Source organism: Canis lupus, chromosome 24, assembly GCF_011100685.1.
Source record: "Canis lupus familiaris isolate Mischka breed German Shepherd chromosome 24, alternate assembly UU_Cfam_GSD_1.0, whole genome shotgun sequence".
Classification (NCBI taxonomy): Eukaryota; Metazoa; Chordata; class Mammalia; order Carnivora; family Canidae; genus Canis; species Canis lupus.
In genome coordinates, this window is record NC_049245.1 from 30,101,612 (window position 1) to 30,127,017 (window position 25,406).

The following is a 25,406-nucleotide window of genomic DNA, read 5'->3' on the forward strand; positions in this document are numbered from 1 at the left end:
TAAGAAAGAGAATATAAACTATTCTGACATGTGTGGAAATTCCAAAGCCTATGCTCTGCCTTCAACAAAATGAACTCCAACACTCAAGACCCCGGCTTACAAAAACAACTTCCAGCTCAATCAAAATGCTCAGCTCTCAATTTAAGATAGTATAGCCTAAAGGGCTATCAACCTACTTACTCCTTAGGTACTCCTCCCTAGATGCAGAGTTAAGAACACCAGACGACCTCACGTATACTAGAATGGGTTGTCTTTCCTGCTCACCAAGCTGTGCTTTAATGCCATGAAGCTAACTTTTACTGAAGGCTATTTCAAGAAAGAGAAATATGAAATTCAAAGGCAACACAGAAGCATCTGATCCCAAAACTGTTGCTGAGGACAGAATCCATTACATCTTCTAAAGTTCCTCAGTAAGAAATTTCTTTGGCCTCCCTAAGGAAATGCCAAGGTGCTTTTCTAATACCAAAGCATTTTCCCAAAGCCCGAACACATTATATAATGTTGATCCCCCAGGATCTGACTTGGCAACTGCCTACCTTTCCTATTGCCTTGCTGCAGCTATACAGGCGCTGTGTGTCTACATATGGATAGGTCTATGTATATGTTTGGATACACACGTGCATGTGTACCTTTGTCTACACGTCTTCTTATGCCAGTGGCCCCTTCCTCTTTGGGAAGAGGTACTGTGATTTAAAAACCATAAAAGTTGGGCAGCCCCTGTGGCTCAGCAGCTTAGCGCCACCTTCAATCCCGAGCCTAATCCTGGAGACCTGGGATCGAGTCCCACGTCATGCTCCCTGCATGGAGCCTGCTTCTCCCTCTGCCTGGGACTCTGCCTCTCTCTCTCTCTCTCTGTGTCTCTCATGAATAAATAAATAAAATCTTTAAAAAAAAACTATAATAGTAATTAATCTATACTAAATGAAATTTACATTCCAGTGTCAGGGAAATGACAGCCTACCTTGGCTTCCTGGGAGAGCTTTCTTGCTTAAGTTTTATACAGTAAAGAAGTGAATTAAGCTCACACTCTTGAGATCATTTGAAGGGAAAGGAAGAGATAGTAGTTAAAAAAAAAAAAAAAAAGCTTCTCATACTTTTCAAAGCATTTTGGACTTTTATCCCCTCTGCAGTAAATGAATATTCATCACTATTGATATCATCCTTGAAAAGGATAATCTGTTAGGCTCTGTCACCTGTTTAGAAGAGGAAACATGTTCAGTTATCTGGTTGCTACTCCAAGTGCAAGAGAAACAGTGCAGGGAAAAGCTGGAGTCATCTTAACAATCGTTCAAGGATTAGAAAACACCATGGAGTGTGCAAACTGAAACTCTACAGAAGGGTCATTTCCTACAAATAAGCAAACAATTTCTCTGACACTGGAATCTCCCCACCACTTTACATTCCCGACATTCCCTAGTGAGGCATAAACATGTGCAAAGCTGTTGGAGAAAAAAGTGGAAGCCTGGAGCCAAATCCTAACAGTGCTTCCCAATGGCTTTGTGCTTTAGACAAGTTATTTTTAAAATGTTCATTTCTTTAGTTAAAATTGAGACACCACCTATTATTTAACAATGGAAAAAAAAAAAAAACCCAAACAATGGGAGTTACTGGAGTAGAGTTCTATCCATCAAAATCCTAGAGAGGGATCCCTGGGTGGCGCAGCGGTTTGGCGCCTGCCTTTGGCCCAGGGCGCGATCCTGGAGAGCCGGGATCGAATCCCATGTCGGGCTCCCGGTGCATGGAGCCTGCTTCTCCTTCTGCCTATGTCTCTGCCTCTCTCTCTCTCTCTCTATCATAAATAAATAAAAATTAAAAAAAAAAAATCCTAGAGAACACAGGCAACATCCTTTTTGAACTTGGTCACAGCAACTTCTTGCAAGATTCATCTATGAAGGCAAGGGAAACAAAAACAAAAATGAACTACTGGGACTTAATCAAATAAAAAGCTTCTGCACAGCAAAAGAAACAGTCAACAAAACTAAAAGACAACCTACAGAATGGGAGAAGATATTTGCAAATGACCTATCAGATAAAGAACTAGTATCCAAGATCTATAAAAAACTTATTAAACTCAACAGCAAAGAAACAAACAATCCAATCATGAAATAGGCAAAAGACCTGAACAGAAATTTCACCAAAGACGACATGGCCAACAAGCACATGAGAAAATGCTCCACATCACTTGGCATCACGGAAATACAAATCAAAACCACAATGAGATACCACCTCACACCAGTGAGAATGGGGAAAATTAACAAGGCAGGAAACAACAAATGTTGGAGAGGATATGGAGAAAGGGGAACCCTCTTGCACTGTTGGTGGGAATGTGAACTGGTGCAGCCACTCTGGAAAACTGTGTGGAGGTTCCTCAAAGAGTTAAAAACAGAACTGCCCTACAACCCAGCAATTGCACTGCTGGTTTACCCCAAAGATACAGATGCAGTGAAATGTCAGAACACCTGCACCCCAATGTTTATAGCAGCAATGTCCACAACAGCCAAACCTGTGGAAGGAGCCTCGGTTTCCACTGAAAGACGAATAGATAAAGGAGCTGTGGTGTATGTATACAATGGAATATTACTCAGCCATTAGAAACGATGAATACCCACCATTTGCTTCGATTTGGATAGAACTGGGGGGTATTATGCTGAGTGAAGTAAGTCAATCAGAGAAGGACAAACATTATATGGTCTCATTCATTCGGGGAATATAAAAAATAGTGAAAGGGATTAAAGGGAAAAGGAGAGAAAATGAGTGGGAAATATCAGTGAAGGAGACAACATGAGAGACTCCTAACTCTGGGAAATGAACAAGGGGTGGTGGAAAGGGAGGTGGGCGGGGGGTGGGGGTGACTGGGTGATGGGCACTGAGGGCGGCACTTGATGGGATGAGCACTGGGGATCAGGAGGTCTGAGTTTACGACACAACCCTGTACACAAGTCACTTCTCAGTGGGTCTCCTTTATCCTAGTTGCAGTACAACAGGTCAGACTAGCTCTCCTTCAGGTCTCCCAGGGAAAAAAGTCTCTGATTTACTATGCAGAGCAAGGCTCCAAGTTCTATGGAAGAGGGGATATGCCAGCATACTGGTCTGGGGAAGCTCTAGGGAGAACTGGGACTTGTACTCAGACCTGGAAATGGAAAGGACTTGGGATACTAGAAGAAGGACAGGGAATCATGTTGGGAAGAACAGCAAAAGCAATCCAGGAGAAACAAGTTGAGTGTCTTTAAGAGCCAGTGAGATCAGGCTAGCTGGTGAGGTCTATTGTCAGAGACGGAAGTGGGGGAGGGGTCAGACCCCAAAGGGTTTAAATATCAGAGAAAGGAGTCTGGATTTTGTCTTGAAAGCAGGAGGAACAGTCAGAAGTTTCAAATCAGGTACAGATTGTTAGAGGAAATCTCATTTCCCGGTCCCCACGTTTTACTCCCAAGGAGAGAATAATATTGGCGCCAGATTTTCAGCCCTTCTTCAAACTCCTCCTTCTATGATCAGAGACCTAGCAGAATAGAGAGGCTGGAAAAAGGAACAGAACATACTCCACCCATAAATGCCATAAAGAGAAAAAAGTGTGTTCTCTAGGCTACAGTGCCTGCAGTTCTGAGGGATAAACTCAACTGAGGGAGTAACAAGCAGCCCAATTCCAGCCACAAGCTGGTGGAGGGTCTTCAATCCAGTTTATAATAATAAAGCTGATCACTGCATCTCCAATCTCTGTTGACTATTTCCAAACTGATCTGGAAGGAAGAGAGAAAATGAAGGCATTTGATTCACTACCTTTTCCAACTACAAGCAGAAACAAGATAATAATAGTGCTTCAGAAAGATTAGCCAGTGGAAGCTGGCAAGATGGACAAAAGATGGAAAAGACTGGAAGCTCTTAAATCAACTGTGGAGCTCCCATGATAATCCAAGTATTCAGTGAATGACCCGCAACCACCAAATGTCCGGGTCTAATCAATAACTGCTCAAATCAAAACATGTACTTGAGCCAATCTGTAAGAGAATAATATCAGGGAGCACAAAACACAGACTGAATTGCCAACATTTTTTTTCAATTAATGTCCTTTTATAACTAAAACTGCTTCTGTTGACTAGTGGGATCTTTAATTAAAAGAATCAAAAGCAATTTGATAAATATATAAAGGACAAGAAATGAAAGGCCACCAGTGCAATATCCTACCAAGCTACACAGAATTCTATCACGTTACAAGTCAATTTTGCATAGGCCCCAAATCAAGAGAGAAAGTCTCACATAACTTGCCCCCATTGCCCCATCTGCCAGGATCCTCTCAAAGGGTGTCTTCTGCTGCCAGAAGTTAGCAGCCCTTGAAAACACTACGAAGCACTTCTCCAGCTCACTTATCTTGTATACAGCCTATTTAGATCACAGGCAAGTTCCCTTAGTATTGCTGTATATATATATGGACACCTAAAGTATTTTTGTGGAATGCCTCCTTGTGGCCCCCAAATGGAATTTATGGCAATGTCTGTACACTCATCTCCTTGTTTCATACCTCACACAAAGTAAACATGAATTGTTGTAAGCAGATAAGCACCAGAGACCAGTGCTAGTGAGCTCAGGTACCTATGGCTTTCTAATGCCTTCTACAAACAAACCAAAATCCTTAGTAGATCTGTGAAAATCTCCTCCAATTACCCTAATTCTAAAACACTATCCTCAGGAATTCTTCTTTGTTTTCTGAAAGTCACCGCACTAGTTCACATCTCCCTCACATGTGTTATCACCCTAAAGAACCACTTCAGCTTTTCCAAAGTAACTTGGAGATGAAAGTTATAGCAAAAGACAGAGACTCACTCTGCTATGTCACACACACATCAGAGATCTGAGTATACTCATTAGGTTCACTGAGAAACAGAGCTTCTAAGTTTCTTTTTAGTGAGAATCCTGATTTTTACCTACCTCTCTTGACCTTCTAGAAGGTACTTTAAGTCTACTATCTGTAAACTACATTCCTAGGATCACCCCCGACTCCAAGCCTCTATGATAGACAAAAGACGAAATCCCTTGCCAGGCAGAAGGGAATGAGTATTATAAGGCAGTTTTAACTTGGATTATGAAATTATCCACCCGGTCCCAACAAAATCCTTTTGAAAATGAACTGAACTATATAGTAAATTCTGAGTCATAGCATAAACCATCCAAAATGCTTTCTTCTCTTTAAAATTTACTTCCTCCATACCTGACCCTATACAGGTCTGATGGTCTTATACTTTATGTCCGCATTCACAACAATCTCTGTGTTTTCATGGGTGCTCCTTTCTATCTTCTGCCCCTGCACTTAGATTTTAGAAACTTAAATTCCTTAAGTTCCTTTTAACTATATAGAGGTTATATATTTTTTGTTCTGCATTTTTTTCAGAAAGTTTAAATCTAATGTTCTGCACAAAGAATTTAGAAAGAGACAAAAAGAAAAACATTCCATTTCAATACAATTCCATTTCAATACAATTCCAGTATTTTCCAATGACAAATAATGAGTTTCCTGAGTGAAGACTACATTTGGATCCTGATAGAATCTCTAGTTAAGACCCTTAATGTCACCCACTCTGCAGTGAATCTGTGCTCATTCCCTTGGGGCTTTCTACTGTAGTCTCTGCTGGTCTCATTTACTCATCACTTCCTGAGCACCTGTTGATGTGTCAGGCACCGTGTTAGATGCTGAATGAGAGAAACAGATGAGGAGCCGTCCCGCACTAGAGAGCTCACGGCCGACGATAGCTAGGCAGTCCCCTTCTATCTGGCATACCCATGGCTCTCCTAGACAGCCTGCACACAGGTTCCCAGGACCAGGCACCGTCCTGATAGCTGCTATCCCCAAAACCACTGCCTTCCCTGTGCCACACCTCTAACATCCCTTCCCTTACACCTTGTGTGTACAAACATATCTTAATTCTCCTTAATCCAAAAGGAATGGCAAGAAATGGCAGCGCCAGTATTAAAGTTATCTTTCTCTCATTAAGAGGTAAAAAAGTGGTTCATTTTGGATGAAAGTAGTGGAGTTATGTCCAGGGGCTGGAGTAAGGCCAAAAGCAACCCATTCAGTGTAGGCAGGGCCAAGTGGTCACAGAGGGAGGAAACGGACGCACCTGGCCTTCTTGGACTTTGTCCTGGCTGCAGTGTCAGCACCGCTCCTCTTCTCTTTGGCCTCCTTGGTGCCCGAGGCCTCCCGGGGCTTCCGTGCTTTCTTGGCTCCATCCTTCTGCTTGGGCTCCTTGGGCTCCTTGGCCCTCTTGGGCTCCTTGGCCTTCCGGGGTTCCTTTGGCTCTCTAGGTTCTCGCTTCCTCTTTGGCTTGGGCTCCCTGTCCTTGCTTCCCTTTGCTGCACCATCTTGCTCTCCCGGATCCTTTTTCTTCCTTTTCTTCTTCACCCCAGTGCCTCCCCCTCCACTGTCCTCCATCCCATTATGGGATGTCATCTTCCTAGGGAAAAGAGTCTCAGCTTCCTCTTCAGCAGCATACAGGTCCTTCTGAGACAGACAGTGACTGGCAACATCTTCAATTTTCTCCTCCTGATCAGTGCTGTGCTCGAAGGGGGAGGGGGATTTGTAGTCAAAATTGACAGAGGCATCAGACATTGGGGAGTGATTCAGAACTTTTAAATTTGACAACTGTAAAAGAGAGAGACAAGCATATTACTTCCTGCTGTGTGCTTAATTCTAGAGAGCATTAGGAAGTTCAAATGCATGGATCTGTTCAACATTTACTGTATTCCTACCATGGGTAAGTTTCTCATGTGCTAGAGTCTTGGGGAGACAGTTTGTGTTTGCCTTTGCCCTTGTGGAGACGCACTAAGCCGCTGTTAGCATATAAAAAATTCATATGTAAAACAAACAAACGAACGAAAACATCCTTAAGGATTTCCATGTTACCTGCCCAAATCTGAAACACCTTAGGATCCCACATCTAGAACCAGCAACAACAATGTCCCACCAAATACCTTTAGATCCTAGGCACACTGTTCTGACCCAGAACAGCACTACTCGTGTGAGTACACACAAGTTCTGTTTACACGTGCTTATAAATGAAGCTGGTATCACTGGATGACAAGGATGCAGGGGGGTGAACTCAGTTGGTGCTGATTTCCCTAATTTCTTGCTCTTACCTATCTTCAAGATGCATCAACATTCAGCAGGTTTGATGTTCAATAGGAAAACCCGTATCATTCAAAACTACATCTTTTATTTTTAACTACAAGTAGAGTTCCTTCATAAGATCGATCACCTTAGCCCCTAGACTCAGCACACCAAATAACCTTTGGCCACTTGCAAACAAAACAAAACCAAAACCAAAAACAAACAAAACAAAACAAAAAAACCCATAAAAACCACCCATGTAGGACAAAGTTTCATTGTAATAGATGCCATTAGAAAGAATGTGTCACAGAAGCTGAAGGCATCTTCCTAAAAAGGAAATTTTTTTTTAAAAGATTTTATTTATTTATTCATGAGAGGCACAGAAAGGCAGAGACATAGGCAGAGGGAGAAGCAGGCTCCGTGCAGGGAACCCAATGCAGGACTTGATCCCAGGACTCCTGGATCAGTACCTGAGCCAAAGGCAGACATTCAACCACTGAGCCACCCAGACATCCCTAAAAAGGAAATTCTGAAGCTGTTCTGAGCACCATTAAATAAAGGTGCAACTTCCCAAGGTGACCACTTTCAGGAAATATCCCTTTGGAAACAGAAGTCACATCTCATACCTTCGGGTCTGGTATCACAGAGTACATCTGTCATTTCATAACCAAGCTAAGGTTGGCAATAATCCGATAACATGGGTGCCGGTTTCAGGCAACAGCACACTCTCCTGGGTTGGGAACAAAGAAATAATTTAAAGAGAGCATGGGAGGGACAAGCAGGCTTTCCAGGAAGCCGGTCAAAATCATCTTTGCATGATGGCTTAGAACAGCTCCATGTGTGACTAGTTTGCTCCCCTAACAAGAGGCCTGGTGTGGGGTAGAAGGCACAGGCCCTTGCCTAGGTGGTATGGCTTCCTTCCAGAGTTCGAGTAACCCATCTGTGCTCAGACTTCGTGGCCCACCCTGGAGTGATGGAGTGCAAAATTCAGCTGCATGTTTCCCCTTCTGTGTTTTCCAGATCCCTTCCCTAGTCTAATACTCCCAAACATAACACTGAGAATCCCAGGAGAAAAAGATGAAAGAAAAAAAGGATTTTTTTGGATCTTTATCATAAATAAAGTCCAGTGTCATAAACAAGCCTAAGTTCAGAAAGAATTGGTCATTCTGGCAGCACTCCCTACTTTAAAAAAAAAAGAAAAAAAAAAAGACAAGACAATTCAGCTTGACTATCTCACTGCTGATTTAGTACTTGGGATGGTTTAGGAAAAAGAGATACTAAGCAAACTTAAAAGGAATTTAAAATACAAGACATCGGTCAAGATGGCAAATTTTGTGTTATACTTTTTACCACAATAAAAAGAAAAAAAAGAAGTAAAAAAGAAAAAACAGGCAACAAGAAATCTGAGACTGCAGTAATAGGTACCCAGTTGAAGCTTGGAACCTGAGAGCATACAGCCATCCCTGGGATATTACTCAATTCTGTGCCAGAGACACTTGACCCTCAGGAAACAAGTTTTTGCTTAGCATGCAAGGGTGGACACACTAAAAAAACAACAAATACAAGTTAGTTTATTAAAGAGAATTTTAAAGACAACATATTCAAAACCTAATTCCACCAAGGCAGCTCACTGTAGACAAAGTGGGACCCACTTTTCAACTCATACCTCATTTCAAGGTCTATCTTTTGAAAGCTAGGGCCCTCCAAAGTTAAGGTAGATGGATGTAGGTGGTGGAAACTCAATATTCAATCATTACACAGTAACAACAGCAACACCTAACACTTATTGGATATATATCACATAGATATACTTGGAATTATGCAAAGCATGCTTCATGATATCTCTAATCTTTACAAGAATGCTGAAATATTAGTGTAAAGACATGTATTTTGTATATGAAGAAATAGAAGATTACTGATGTTAGGTGATGTACCCACAGACATACATTCAGTGAATGGCGGAACCTGGATCTGGACCTTCTGGCCAAAAGCTAGTGCTCACTTCACTGAGCACTTTATGACATACATCCCAGGAAACCATAACGATTGCTAGGCCACCAGACCAGTATGACTGGACTTGGTTAGAAACGTTAAATGGACTTGGCCTATATAACCACTTTGGGAGAAGATCACATAGTTCTTTATAAACGTAAACATGTAACTACCTGACATCTCAGCAATTCCACTCTGAGGAATCACAAATAGTCATCTGCTCTACCCCTCATTTTACAGATAAGATAGTCAGGTCAAAGAGATGAAATAAGTTAGTCAAAAGGTTATATTTCGGGGCACCTGGGGGCTCAGTCTGCTAAGGTCTGCCTTTGGTTGAGGTCATGATCCCAGGGTCCTGGGATCAAGTCCCGCATTGGGCTCCCTGCTCAGCGGGGAGCCTGCTTCTCCTTCTCCCTTTGCCTCTACTTGCCACTCTGCCTACTTGTGCTGTCAAATAAATAAAATCTTAAAAAAAAATTAAAAAAAAAAAAGGTTATATTCCTAGGGAGTTGCAGAGCGGGGACATCCTACAGGAAGAAGGGAACCCCAAGAAATGCTGCACAATTAGTCAATGCTAAAAAGGAAGAAATATCCTAAGAGGCAGATATTAGTAATTAAAAAACATTAAATCTCCAAAGCCAATAATCTACCAGAAATACTTTTATTTTTAAGGCACCTTTTTGGGGTCTTGAAAAGATATCTGTTGAGGATTAAAAACTATGACAAAAAATATTTCTTACATGTGTCTCAAGGTCAGTAAAGAAGCAGCAAAGAGCCTCAATAAACTGTTTTCAGATTCTACCAAGAAGGACAGTAAATCACCACTTTGAAAATGGCCCTAAAGGGAACAGATTGGCAATGATGGACCACAGCACCAACAATATTTTACATTACACTGACAATTTACTAAATACAGAGAACCTAGAACAGAGGATGAAATGGAGAGGCCAACTGATAAAAAAGACATCCAAAAATGCCAGCTCATAAACTGCAGTTAGGAATAAAACCCACTTCTTTGACTCAAAATTAGCAACCTACAATATTCCTGGAAAAGACACTTAAAGTTATGAATCCAGATAACTGGATCTGGGTCATTTGTAAAGGATTTAATAACTAATTGAGAGATTATGGCCTATGTCAATGGTTCCCAAACACAGGTCCAAGGACAAATCTGGGTTATCCTCCCAAGAATCACTCAAGTACTTGAAAGTCAAAATAGACTCTAAATAAGATCACCCATGGTACAACATGTATAGACCTTAAAGACATTATGCTAAGTGAAAGAAGCCAGGTACAAAAGACTACTTATTGTATAATTCCATTTATATGAAATGCCCAGAATAGGCATATCCATAGAGACAAGAAGTAAATTAGTGGATGCCAGGCCCTGAGGGAAGAGGAAATGAGGAGTGTCTGCTAATGGGCATATGGTTTCTTTTGGGGGTGATGAAAATGTTCTGAAATCAAATAGTGGTGATCTTTATACAATATTGTGACTGTACTAAAAATCACTGAATTGCACAATTTAAACGTGTAATAGAATTTAAGGGATGTGAATTATATCTCAATTTTTAAAAATCCAATATAAGGATAGGGCAAAAATGGTCCTCTCAGACATTGCTGACAGCTCCATCAACTATTAAAAAGCCTTCTTCAGGGAAGTATAGCAACAATACCAATATTTTAATTATGGGTATGCTTTTAAACTGAATGATTAAAAAAATAAAATAAATAATAATAAACTGAATGATTTCTTTTATAACAGAAATTAAGGAAATATTTAGGTTCTCCAAAAGCTGAGTAACATACAGAATTTTTAAAAGGGAGGAAAAACTATAAATCACTTATTTGTCAATCTTTATAAAGAATAATGTATAAATTAACAGCACATCCATTATATGGAACAGTATTATGCAGCCACTGTTATATTATTTTATTATATTACACATTATTAATTACAAAGTTTTAGTTGACATTTAAAAAATCCATACTATGTGGGAAGTAGGGGGGGAAATCTATGATCTAATCCCATTTTTGTTTTTTAAAAATGCTATTTTTTTAAGAGTTTATTTATTTATTCACCAGAGACAGAAAGAGAGGCAGAGACACAGGCAGAGGGAGAAGCAGGCTCCCTTTGGAGAGCCTGATGCAGGACTCAATCCCAGGACCCCGAGATCATGACCTAGCCAAAGGCAGATGCTCAACCACTGAGCCGACTCAGATGCCCCCAAAATGCTATTTCTCAACACTAACTTTTAAAAATAAATTTAGGATACATAGATATTAACCATCATTATGTGTGAGTAATAGGACTGTGGATAACATCCATTCTTTCTTTATAACTTTCTGAAAGTTACTTGTTTTCATCCGTCTCTCACAAGAATGTAAGCTTCACAAGGCAGTGACTGAAGTACTCCCCAATATCTTTATGGCTTATGGTAAAACTCAATCATACAGTTATTGAATGAAATTAGTATTTTCAATTTGAAAAACAGAAAAAGTCTACAAAATTGTACATGTAAATACAAATGACAACAAATTCCTGTGTATAAAGAATGGAAAAATATCGGCAAAACGTTAACAGTAATCATTTGAGGCTATGGAAATTTGGATGTTTAATTTTTCTAAATAGACACCTACATTTTCAATAACCAGGATATTACTTTTGTAATATTTGTAATTAAAATATTTTCACATATATGTAATAGAAAAATTTTAAAGGCTTTAATAATGAACAGGAAAAGCTGTTTTGGCAGACAATTCATACTCCTCCAAATTATCATGATTCAGGATTCAAAGGCAGAATATGAGAGGCACCAGCACCACAATCACATGGGACCGAGTGCTGGGCAAAGAGAGTGCTCTTTGCACTCAAGTTGGAAAGGCCCCCTGCATGCCCTCCATCCAGAAGTACTTCTGTGTATCTCGGCAAGGTTCAGCCAGCTTCTGCGGCTATCTGCCTCAGAATCTTCCATCTTCTCCAGCAGGAAGATGAAAATGTTCTATGTTGGGCACCTGCACAGCTCAGTCGGTTAAGTGTCTGCTTTCAGCTCAGGTCTCAGGTTGTGATCCCAGGGTCCTAGGATCATGTCCCCTGGTCGAGCTCCCTGCTCAGCGGGGAGTCTGCTTCTCCCTCACTCTTCCTCCCCCATGCTCGTGCTCTCTCTCTCTCTCACGCTTTCTCTTAAATAAAATCTTAAAAAAAAAAGTTTTATGTTTAGACAGTATCAAGAAATTAGCTCAACATAAAAATGAACAGAAAAGTTTATCTAAATTTGAGATTTTTTTGAAGTCCAAATGATAAAATAGAAAATAAGAACCACTACTATGAGTCAGTTTGCAGACATCTTCAGGTGGCAAAAGTTAGTTTCCAATTAAAATCAGGATTGTCTTATTCTTTCACCTTCACTTCCTTCTGAAAGAATATTTCTACGGTTATCTGACCATGGGATATACTAAAGGCAAAAACCCACATTTCTTTGCCTTTATTACTGCCATTGTACTGGGCCCAGTCATTTGGCAAGCAGGCTATGCTGGGTGAGCAAGACTGAGAAACAATGACCAACTATGTGTGTGTGTGTGTGTGTGTGTGTGTGTGTGTGTGCGTGTATGAGTGTGTATGTGTGTGTGTTCTCTTCCACTTAGAATATTCAATCCCTCTTTACCCAGGAGTCCTGTGCTCTGGGTGACAGAGCAGGCATTCTGACCCAGATGTGGCTCCTCACATAGCCACAGCTGGTTAGCACCAGGAGGAGGAGAGGTCAGTTTCAGGCATCTAAGGCTACTGCAAGAGGAGGTGTCCAAGAGGCTCTCAGATATACTTTCCAAAAGACATTTCTACAAGAATGAATCAGGCTGTCCAGGAAGAATGGACAAAGAGAGAAGAACAGGACCAAACCCTGACACGCACTGATATTTAAGGGTCCCCAGAGGAAGAACCTACAGAGAGGGTGAAAAGGAGCAATCAGGTCAGTGATGTCGTGGGGAAAAAGTCAGAATGTGTGATATCACAGAAGCCAGAAGATAAAGAGTACTACACTCCAAGACAGGCATCAAATACTGCTGGGGAGGTGGTAAGTTAAGGACTGAAGGGTGGTGCACAGATGTGCAAACTTCACACTCCCTCTTGCCAAGTCCTAGAATCTGTCATTCCAGTCCCCATCTCTATTACTGTATTTTTGCGTTTAAAACCTGGGGGGCGAGGAGAGGGGGGATGACACTTTTTCTTATGATATTTCAAGAGTCTCAAAGATTTTAGCTTCTCCAAATCTGCAAAGTCAATCTAAATCTTGTTAATTCCAGGCAGTAACAAAAACTGGGGGCAGGTAGATTATGAAATTTAAATGCAGACAGAAAAGAGTAAGAAGGAAAGAGAGAAAACAATACTTAGTAAGTACCTTGCCTGCCTTCTAATAATGCGTCCCATGTGACCATTCGCATCCACAGGTCCAGCAACAGATACATTTCATCTTTTCCTCCACAGGATGCTTTTAAAGGTTCCCTTATTTAGGCTACATAATCCTAGTTTCATCCATCATACTTCGTATGAAATGAGTCAGTGTTCTTTTACTATCCTGGTCACCGTGCTCTGCCTTCTCAAGTATATTTCAGAACACAGAATGACTTAGGACAACAATAGAATATCTGTCAATGTATGTCAAAAGATGGAGAAAAGCATTCAATGCTCAGATTTCTTTTTCTTTGGAGGAGGGAGAATTTGGGTAAGGTCCACTTTAAGTCCTTTTGAAACATGAATCCAGGATGAGGGTGTTTAAAATCTTGGTTGTATTAAGCAATTTACTAACACTCCATCTTCAGGTATGTTGAAAAGGCCCTCCAGTGACTGCCAAATGGAAGATCTGACTGGCATTAGCCCTTATCTTAAGATCTTCTGCAGTGTGATGCTGAAAAGTCTAAGATACGAATTATTTATTCATCCATATGATCAATTTTGCTATTCTCTCTTTCACTATTCTGAGTTGTGGGTCATTATTTGGTGGTCTATACTGGTGGTACATGCCATCCTAGGGATGGGAGTTCTCACCTATCCCCAATAGAGCACAGCTGAGACCACTTCTTTTGGGAATGTGGTGCCCAGCTAAATGCATCATGCCACTTTTTTTTTCATTATGATTTTATTTATTTATTTAGAGGGAAAGTACAAGTGAGGGGAGAGGCAGAGGCAAAGAACGAATCTCAAGCAGACTCCCTGCTGAGTGCAGAGCCCAATGCAGGGCTTGATCCCCTAACCCAGAGACCAATGACCTGAGCCAAAATCGCCTGGCTCAGGTCACCTGGGCATCCCAATCCACCATGCTTCTTATGTTAGTTTATTTTGGTCACCACCCAAAATGTAGCACTCCACACTCCAGGGCTTTCCACTCTCCTTTACTATCATATGCTTCACCTTTCCAAACCCACCCACATATTACTCTCTGCCCTCCCAAACTTTACTCCTGGGTCCTCTGAAACAACTTGACTAAAACTTGGCTCTACTCAGAAGACAACATCTTTTTAAAACACTCTGAGAGTCTTTGGTGGGACTGACATGCCCCAAACCTCCATACTCCCCAGTTCCAGAGCGTCACTCTTCGACCTGCAATGCAGAGAAGCCTGGCTCTTTTGAGGTATATGCCATTCCCCTACTGCAACTGCCTGTTTGTAACCAGACTAAACTTTCTTAAGAAAAAAAACCTAACTTTTAGTCAATTTTGTAGCTGGCCTAAAGCAGACCCTCAAATATTTCTTGATGAATAACTGCTGGAAAAACTCAACAAATATTTGTTTAGTAAATAAATTATATCCATATTCACTCTAGAGAAGGAAACCTGGTCTAACAATACGAAGGTCTTTGAGATTCCCAGCGTTTATCTGAAGAAAACTCTTCCTGCCCCACCTTTTCATTTTCTAGAAGTCTTAGAAAGAGGGGCTCTACTGATCTGATTTTTGGTCGTGGAGTTTGGAGAGCAGGTTCTCTCCTGATTACTGCAAGTCTCGGTTAACCTTCTGGTCAAGCTCCAAATTTTAATCCTACTCATAGTATTACCTATTCCTATTGTACTTGTGCTCATAAACTATCCTCTACAGCGGATATATGTACCAAAAACCTCTTACCCATAAAATATATCAAATAATATTAACTACATTTTCCATTTCTCTCAGTACCATGCAAGGAATTGGGATGAATAAAAACCAGTATTTACTTACTATGGGTTTGTTACCACTAACACCAGATTTCGTCCCCTTACAAAGGAACAGTTCTAGCTGTTCGATACATCAGTAGTGCTACAATGGTTTTCAGTGACTGGAGTTCACATTTTATTCCTCTGGCAAAATGTTTTTCTACCTAACATTGCTTAGTGTTCTGAGGGATTAAGATGTATATATATTTCTTAGCAGAAGTTTATTCTTTAATATAGATAAAAGACTATAGCACCCAAGTGACTTATTTTTTAAAGTTTTATTAAAGTCTATTTTTCTTGCATCACTTCTTTAGGCAATACAAAGTCAATCTCTAAACCCTTTGTCCTTGGTACACTACTCCTGTTATGCCCTTTCTGGTTAATAAGAAGTATGATTATTTATTACAAAGTTCTGATTAACTTGTAGAATCTTTCATCTCAGTTTAATTTACCTTGATAAAACTTTGGACAAGGAAATGTGGATTTTTTAAGATTGGAATGTATTTTACATATCATTTTCCTCCAGAGAAGAGAAAAATGAATTCACAGGAATGAGAGTTTTTAAAGAGCAGACATTTTATTTGCTGTTACTTCTAACACCTTTTAGAAACACAGTAAGGAAAAGGACAAAGTCTGATGGTTAATTTTCTTATTCTACTGGATGATTTCCTTGCCACTGACACACTGAATGCCAAGCATTTGATGAGCTACCCCATTTAATCCAACACCTTGTGAGGCATGCACGATTACTCCCATTCAAGTGATAGAAAAACAGGCTGAACTTGTCCAAAGTTAGATGGGGAAGTGGTCATTCCAATCCTATTCTACCAAAGTCTCTGTCAGGCAATAAACACTATATATATGATCAATCCTGGTACCTATGGATTCCTTTGGCATGAACCTAAGTTTCTATTTCCATGCCAGGCAGTTCAGTCATCATTATGGTCTATCAACTGTACCTAGAAGAGAAGCAGGATCAATTCCTTCTGAAAGTGACTCCACTTAATTAACTTACTCCTCTACCATAGCTAATACTAACTTCTAAGTAGAAACCCCACCCTATTCATCAGTATTACTATCTGAACAAAACTCAGCTAATGAAGACTATACAACAGCTGGCCGACAGACTGGTAATATGAACCAGTAAAATCTCAAGAGAAAGAAACATGAATTTATGTTGGTGTAATTTGGGTAAAGAGCTTCTTAGTGAAAGAGGTGCCTGGCTGGCTCAGTTGGAGGAGCATGTGACTCTTGAACTAGGGGTAGTGAGGTCAAGCCCCATGCTGGATGCAGAGATTACTTTTTTTAAAAAAGGAGTATTTTTACTGAAATAAAAGCTTATCTTAAAGAATGTTTAGAACATTAAATATGCAGAATGTTTTAAGAAATATAGATCTGCCCATGTTTTGTAAATGATAGTTTTGAAGGCTTGGGGTTTTCTTCAGTAATGTGTTCTCTTTTTAATTTTTTTTTTTTAAGATTTATTTTATTTTAGAGAGAGAGAGAGCGAGCATGAGCAGGGGGGAGGGGCAAAGGCAGAGGAAGAAGAAGAAGCAGGCTCCCCATTGAGCTGGGAGCCCTATGCAGGGCTGGATTCCAGGACTCTGAGATCATGACCTGAGCCAAAGGCAGATGCTTCGCCTGAGCCACCCAGGTGCCCTAATGTGTGTGGTTTTTTTTAAGATTTTATTTATTTATTTATTCATAGAGACAGAGAGAGAGAGAGGCAGAGACACAGGCAGAGGGAGAAGCAGGCTCCATGCAGGGAGCCAGACGCGGGACTCGATCCTGGGTCTCCAGGATCACACCCTGGGCTGCAGGTGGCGCTAAACCACTGTGCCACCAGGGCTGCCCTAATGTGTTCTTTTTAACAGAGATTTTAATATTCTAACAGGTAGATGTGCCATGATTTAAAAAGTCCCCTTTTTGATGGACATGTAGGTTCCTTTCCATTTTTGCTGCTATAAAGAAAGCTGCAGTGAAACCTTTGTTCATCCAGATAACACTTGTCTGAGTATCTCCATAGGATAAATTCCTGGCAGATAGAATTGCATTCTCTGTAGTGTTTGTCTACCAGCTGATGACACTAGAGAGTCAGGATAGGAAGAGAAATCAGTGTGTGGAGAGTAGTCATCGCTCTTCCTGTTAAGAATTGGCAGCAGATAAGTCAATTATTTCCTCAATTTGTTTTGGTTTGGTTTCACAAGGACATATCCACTGGGACAGAACAGAGAATAATCCTTGTAACCATATCCCTAGGTCACCCTGTTTCTGACTAGTCAGTGCTTCCTAGAAGCAGAGAGCAAAGTGGCTGATTCTACCCAACCTCATTGCACAGAGTCTCACTCAGGGAAAGGCAGGGGTTCAGACCTTCCCAGTTACCAGACTGTCACTCAATTCTATAAAAGGAAAACCAGCCCATCAGAGATAGCCTGTTTTGAAGAGACAGAGGCAAGTCCCCATTCTCTCGTCCTTGAGCCATACTGGGTGGGGTCTCTGGGTTCCTTTGAATATGGAACCACCGGGTACACAGAAGGACCAACTAAGGAAAAGATTTTGGCAGGATGGGTCACACAGGTCAAATGTTTTTATCAATTCTCCTCCCCTTCAAGAAACCAAATGCCCAATAGTTGATGTTCGCATCCTTCTAATTAGTTCACTATTTTGTCTAGGAGGAACTTCCACAGATCATAAGGAGTATGAATTTTCTGAATGAGAATGCTTTTAGATTAACCTAACATCCAAAATAATAAATGCATAAACTATAAAGAATTGACCATATCTCTATAAAAACTTGGAAAGCTGTTCCAAGGGAAGAAAAATTTCTCTTCCACATATCTAATTTTGAATAACATTTTGACTTACAGTTTTCATTATACTTATTTCTATATGGAGCGGACCTGAGCACAAGAGCACTCAGTGACCATGTGGAGAATGGGAAAAAGCACCAGCAGGCTAACCCCCAGAGGCTAAGAGGTAAGTCCTAACTGCCAGTAACTGCTCCTAATAAAGAAGCACCAGGCAGTGTACGCTGGATGCATTCACTTAAAAGATATGGGGATCCCTGGGTGGCTCAGTGGTTTAGCACCTGCCTTTGGCCCAGGGCGTGATCCTGGAGTCCCAGATCGAGTCCCACGTCGGGCTCCCGGCATGGAGCCTGCTTCTCCCTCCTCCTGTGTCTCTGCCTCTCTCTCTTTCTCTCTCTCTATGTCTATCATAAATAAATAAATCTTAAAAAATATTAAAAAAAAAAAAGATATGTGATCACTTACCTGCTTCTCTTTCTTTTGTATTTTCATTATCATCTATTGAAGGAAGATACTTATCTCTGTAAAACATAAAGAAAAGGCAAAAATTATAGTAAAATTCAAAATAAAACATTTAAGGTGGTCTCAGGATTAACTGTGACACATGAGGCAAACACAGAGTAGAGGCTGCTTCTACAGAACATAGAACACAATAACCTGTGTAATGGGTCAACGCCCCCCACCCCCAGAGCATGGTCCTAACCCTACCTAATCTTACCTAACCCTAATTTATTGCTTCAGCTGGGTAGAATCAAAAAGATACTATCTTTGTAGATAAAATAAGTTATAAAAGATGCTGGCATATTAAATTACAAAGGAAACTAAAAGAAGAATCTTAAATAACGATGTGACTATACTGAGGGGAGTTGAAAGAGAGAGGGCAGGGCAGTCCAGGTGGCTCGGCGGTTTAGCGCTGCCTTCAGCCCAGGGCCTGATCCTGGAGAAGAGGATCGAGTCCCATATCGGGGATCGAGTCTCGCATCAGGCTCCCTGCATGGAGCCTGCTTCTCCTTCTGCCTGTGTCACTGCCTCTCTCTCTCTCTCTGTGTCTCTCATGAATAAATAAATAAAATCTTAAGAAATAAAAAAGAAAAGAAAGAGAGGGGGCAAAAACAAACAAAGTCCTCATTTCTCCTGGAAGGAAATCAATAAATCATGTCACAACTGATAAATCGAGAAATAGGAATATATACAATTAAAAAAGGGAGTTAGAAGTAGTTTTCCTGAAGGCCAGAGAGGGAATCTTGTAGGAGACAGGACAGGTCATTCTTGCATTTCATCACATGCCTCCTTTTATTATTTGGTGTTTTAAACTATGTGCATATGTTACTTGACAAAATAAGCTCCATTCCAGTATTTAGTATGAGTTTTAAGTGACTGATTTTACTGTACCCATATTTAAGCCCCATCTCCACCTAACCATAATGCTCATGACGACACTGAACTTTTTCTCATAAATGACTTTTGAGTAGCACAGCAGTTAGAGCCCAGCACTGGAGGCTCAGAAACACTTTGAGGCATCCTAGGAACCAGAAAAAACCCTAGCCTAAGGAATCTGGAATTTGGGGCTGCCTGAATTACTAACTAGTAGTACTATCTGAGGTCTACAGCTCTCATGTATGAACCAGGGAGGGATCCCAGAATTTCAGCTTCCAGGTCTCATGTTTACTGTGCACTTTTGATTTCCTGGACAGCCCACAAAGCTACAGAACATCGCTCCCTCAGGAAACCATTCCAGGAGCACATTGTTATCCTTATGTTCAGAATTATTTCTTATATCCAAATGAATGTGATGTGCAGGCAGTAAGCAGAACTTGAAGATTAAAATGTGACAGATTGTTCTTTAAGTTAGTTCATGATGAGTTTGATGCAACTGAGAAAAAGGAAGGATTTGTGATTCTTGGGGCCACAATTATAATTTATCGGTTTAATATCTGTCCACTTGGTGTTTTTCTCCCAGAGTCTGAGGGGTTTTCTGTAAGAAGAACCATAAAATGCTATCAGCACTTTACTTACAAACAGCATAGCATCCAAAGAGCTAACACACTGCAAAGCGGTCAGACTCACCGGGAAACAAAGGAAGGTACAGAAGAATTGGCCAAATCAAGAGAAGGGTAAGTCAAATTAGTAAATGATGATTCTAAGAACTGCTGCGAGGATCAGCATTTGATACAACAAGGATTCACTTCAAAAGAAACCCGTAAAAAAAATAAAATAAAATAAAATAAAATAAAATAAAATAAAATAAAATAAAATAAAATAAAATAAAATAAAATAAAATAAAATAAAATAAAATAAAATAAAAAAAAAAAGAAAGAAACCCGTGAATTCCACAGTAGTAATAAGTGCTCTGAATCAGGGCAGTTAAGAGAATTTTATCCCTAACCTTCATCCTAGTGGAGTCAGTTCTAGGTAATGTTAGTACAAATTTATCTCCTTTATCTGTCAACTTCAAATGATCAGACCCTAGAAAACAAAGATTCTCAGCCATCACAAATGGCTACAAATTTTGAAATGAAGAAAAAGGTGGAAAAATAAATTCCAGGTAATAAAAAAGTACATGTGTCTAATTATTGATTAGACACATGTACTCAAAATTCTGCTCAACAAAAGGAAAATCAATCATTTAAAAAAATACAGAAAATCCTACCAATGTCAATACAAATTACCTTTTAATATCTAAAGAATAAGTATAATGCAGCAGAGCCATCAAAGCACAACTTCTGATTAAGTACAACAAACTAGCATGCAAATAAATTTGCAGGGCCACAGCACTGCCAGGAATGTGGGAAAAACAGGTCCAACTTACCATTGCTAATAGCACTTCCCTAATTGTTTCAACCTTTCTGAAGAGTATTCAGGCAAGGTGCCACTAGATCTATAAACTGTTGAGTCCTTTTATCTGCCAATTCTACTTTAAGGAATACATCCCAAGAAATAAGCCAACAGGAAATAGAGCTGGGCATGGAGGAAGCTCAAGGAAGAGGTGGGAAGTGTGAACATCCCAGTAAAGCCCAGGAAATGGAGGTGGCCACAAGGGTCACAGGCCTACCAGCCCTAGGGCCTGTGTCATCACAGGACCTGCACACATCAGAGAAGGAAGAGAAACACAAGCTGGAAAGACTGGGGAAGAGGTGGGCTCACCCAAATGTGGCTTGATTTTGATTACCCAGCAAAAAGAAAGCTTGAAGAAAAAGAGGTGGTGACTGACTCTAAACCAAATCTCCCCACCACCAATTTGTTCACAGGCAAGATACTATTGCCAGTACCTTTACTGATATTCATGCTGCATAGGTAACCCCACCCCATCCTCTGAAAGAGAGAACGTGTGTGTGAGATCTGAGTGGGAATGATGTTACTCTAAGAATAACTGCTCTAGTTCACTAGATGTGAGCTTTGACAAACCTCACATTATTACTGTGAAATCACTTACAGCACTCTGTGGATCACCACGCACCAGCACCCTACAAAATGGCAGATGTCATCAACAACAGCAGTAGGCGTTCAATAAGCATTTATCTACTTTTATTTCTCCAAATAGTATCTAATAATTTACAAAGCACTCTCTCAAGTTACCTCTACTTTTTTACCTCTCTTTTATGGTACTTGTTTAAAAAATATAAAACTAGGGCAGCCTGGGTGGCTCAGCGGTTTAGTGCCGCCTTCAGCCCAGGGTGTGATCCTGGAGACTCGGGATCAAGTCCCACATCGGGCTCACTGCATGGAGCCTGCTTCTCCCTCTGCCTCTGTCTCTGCCTCTCAATCTCTCTGTGTCTCTCATGAATAAATAAATAAAATCTTAAAATATATATATATATATATATATATATATGTATATATATATAAAACTAAAACTATGCAATCTTTTTGCAAAGCTGAATTTTACATAGCAGGAATGGATGAACAAATATAACCCAAAGCATGTACTTCTGTTGCAGTGCTGCCATCACTCAAAAGTTGTGATTAGGGACACCTAGGTGGCTCAGTGGTTGTGCACCTGCCTTGGGCTCAGGGCATGATCCTGGGGTCCTGGGATCAAGTCCCACATTGGGCTCCCTGCATGGAGCCTGCTTCTCCCTCTGCCTGTGTGTCTCTGCCTCTCTCTCTGTCTCTCATGAATAAGTAAGTAAGTAAATAAAGAAAGAAAGAATAAAAATTTTTTTTAAAGTTGTGATTAGATCCTTTGGGCTCAATAAAGAACAAAGTAACTTCAGAGTCCCACAACTTAATTAGAAAGATAATACAGACATATTCTGCAATACCTAACTGTGTGGGCAAACCAGGAAATTTGTCAACAGGGGGAAAAATAATATGTATGATTTATGAATTAAATGAAAACTGACAGGATGCCTGCTCTCCTCACTGCATTTCAGTGCTTATGTATGAATGTAGCATTTAATTACCTTCAGGGGAAAAAAATTACCTTCAGGAGACAAGCTGCTAATAATGTAAAAAGCAAACAATATAAAAATTACTATTCCTTCTTACACTCACTCACCCACCTGACAATGCTTCTATTAAGAAAAATGGGTGCCAGGTTTCAATGTAACATTTTTTTTTAAGATTTTATTTATTTATTCATGAGAGACATACACAGAGAGAGAGAGAGAGAAGAGAGAGAGAGAGAGAGGCAGAGACACAGCAGAGGGAGAAGCAGGCTCCATGCAGGGAGCCCCACGCGGGACTTGATCCCAGGACTCCAGGATCACGCCCTGGGCCAAAGGCAGGCGCTAAACCACTGAGCCACCCAGGGATCCCCCAATGTAACATTTTGAAAGTTACTTTTTTTTATTACTATCTCTCTCTCCAGTTCAAAAATTCTGCAACGGTGCCTGTGCCATTTCCAGTTCCCCTGTGCTCTGTTTTGGACACTTAAAACATAAAAATAAAACATCAGGTACACACTATTCTACCATTCATTCAGAAATTATTTATATTTACTATGCTTTGAGAATTCTGCCTTCTAAACAATCCCTGCTCAGTCCCAGGGGTCTATTTTATTTCAAGAGCATGTGTTTTCACAAACACAAACAAGGGCACATTCACAAGGACAGCAGAAGACACATCTGATGGCAGGAAGAACAGGACCTTTGCTCTTAACAGGCTCCAGCCCTTGAACTCTCAGGCCCTTTGGGGCAAACAGGACATGGGAAGCAACTTTAACAATCAGGTACACCTCAGAGTTTCCACAGTGAATATGTATTTTTATAACCTAATTGCGCCCACCCTCAGCCCTGAGACTGGTTCTTTTTTTTTTTTTTTTTTTTAATTTATGATAGTCATACAGAGAGAGAGAGAGAGAGAGAGAGAGAGAGAGGCAGAGACACAGGCAGAGGGAGAAGCAGGCTCCATGCACCGGGAGCCCGATGTGGAGATTCGATCCCGGGTCTCCAGGATCGCGCCCTGGGCCAAAGGCAGGCGCCAAACCGCTGCACCACCCAGGGATCCATCCCCCTGAGACTGGTTCTTAAGAACCACTTTGACAACCGCAGGTGCAAATAAGGCAATCCCATGCTACTGCTCAGTGGGGATTTTAGAAGAGCAAGGAACTGAACACAGGGAGTAACAACTCACTTGGGGAAGAGTTAATGACAAAGGCAGGCGGGGCTTGGGTAGTGCCACCTTCCTTACATCCCCCACCAAGCACCCCTTACCAAGACTCCTGACAAACATTCTGGACCACAGAGAGGGTCCACAGCAGGTAAGGCAGCCCTCAATTTCTCACTTCCCCACTCTGGCACCCTCCACAAACCGCACAAATTTTTATCTGTCTGTCACTAGGCTTGTGGCAATCTACAGGACGATGACAGCAAAAGTGTGAAGTGCCAAAAAGCAGTGTAAATCCAGGCTCTAATAATGATTAGCCAGGTAAAACCTCTTCCTGCAAAATGGTGACAATGCTTATCTCACAGGGTTTCAGGAGAATTAAAAGGGATGAGAATCTCCAGTGTGTGTCACATGGGAAACGTTAGCTACATGGCAGCCACTGGTGTTGCTTATCCCACGCTTCCCTCCAGCGTCGGAGGAAGGTGGCTCTCTCTTGAAGACAATTAACCCTTCCATCAATACTTGGGATCCATCCTCTCTCCTCTCCCACTTCTCAATCTGAGCTCAGACTCTGGATTACTGTGCAGTTTAGCCCTTCCTCATTTCACTCAGGTCTCTCTCCTCAAATGTCACCTCGTCAGTGATGTCCTTCCTAACCACTCCACAGAAAACATACCTCTGCCCCCAGCCTGTCCCCATTCTCTATGCTCCTACTTTAGTTTTCTTTCTGGCACTTATTACTACCTGATATTACACGTTGATTATACATTTATTACCTGTGCAACACGTGCACACATGTACACAAACGTGAGCCTTCTTTTGTTCATGCTGTACTCTGAGTATGGAACGGACCTGGCTTATAACAGTAAACATGTGCTGAATGGAAGAATCATTTCCACTCCTTATTACTAAACCTCTCTCTATGTTCTCTGCTCAACAAAGAAACAAGTTAAACTTGATCCTAGAATAGTAACTATACTAACAAATCCCTGCCACACCTATATTTTCTCTTCCCATGTTACTTCCTAACTGCTCTTAACAATGATTCCCTAGGTATTTTTAGACTCTATTCTATTTTCCTTGCAGCATTTTAAATCATGGACCTTTTCCTCCTCTTAATTCTCATCCCACTGGCATCTTGGAGGGCATCCTCTGCTGATTTTCCTCTGATTGCAGGCTTCCAAAGCTCAGTGCCCTCCCTGGCATCTCCTATTATAAGGCCTATTAAATGTCAGTGTCCCCAGGGTTTGTACACTGTTACTACCCCCAGGACTTGCTGAGTTCTCTACTCAGTTGCCAAACTTCATCTCTCTACACCATGACCACTGTACATTCCCAAATCCAAGCCCTCCTCTAGACCTCCAAGTGGACACAGCCAACCATATTTTGGCCAGTTCCAATTAGGTGTTCCACAGATTGCACCAAAAATCCACAATTCTTTCAAAATCAAATTCCATACCACCTTTACACACATAGATACTTGCTCCAATGTCCCCCCATCAGAGGCTAATGTCCCACTATCTGCCACCCAGCCAAGAATTCAGTCATCCTCAACTCCTTCAAAATTCCTGAATCCCCTGGCTCTTCTCCAGTCCACTTTAATTTATTCCTACTCTTTCTGGTCTTTTTTTTTTTAAACTTGAAATAGCCTCCCAAGTGCCTTTATTCTTCATGCCTCCTACCCTCATCTCATCCCTCATTGTACCAAGAGTATGTCTTCCTAAAGTGTAAAGAAAATGAAATTGTATCTCTGTAGTGTCTTCAGAAAGAAATACAAATTCCTCA

General features: G+C 40.9%; 1 protein-coding gene across 6 annotated transcripts in view; it reads right to left on the reverse strand.

Moving 5' to 3' along the window:
* The window catches only part of CHD6 (chromodomain helicase DNA binding protein 6), a 203,842-nt gene that overhangs the window by 130,604 nt on the left and 47,832 nt on the right, over window positions 1–25,406 (reverse strand). For 4 of the 6 annotated variants that reach the window (XM_038572337.1, XM_038572333.1, XM_038572334.1 and 1 more), the window contains 2 exons: window positions 18,540–18,595; window positions 6,108–6,628 (listed from right to left, as the gene is read on the reverse strand). In XM_038572337.1, coding sequence (XP_038428265.1) covers window positions 6,108–6,628; window positions 18,540–18,572 — 554 coding nt within the window. In that variant the 5' untranslated portion in view covers window positions 18,573–18,595. Of the gene's footprint in view, window positions 1–6,107; window positions 6,629–7,719; window positions 7,824–18,539; window positions 18,596–25,406 lie in introns of all 6 variants that reach the window. The other 2 variants (XM_038572336.1, XM_038572335.1) reach the window with 1 other exon arrangement.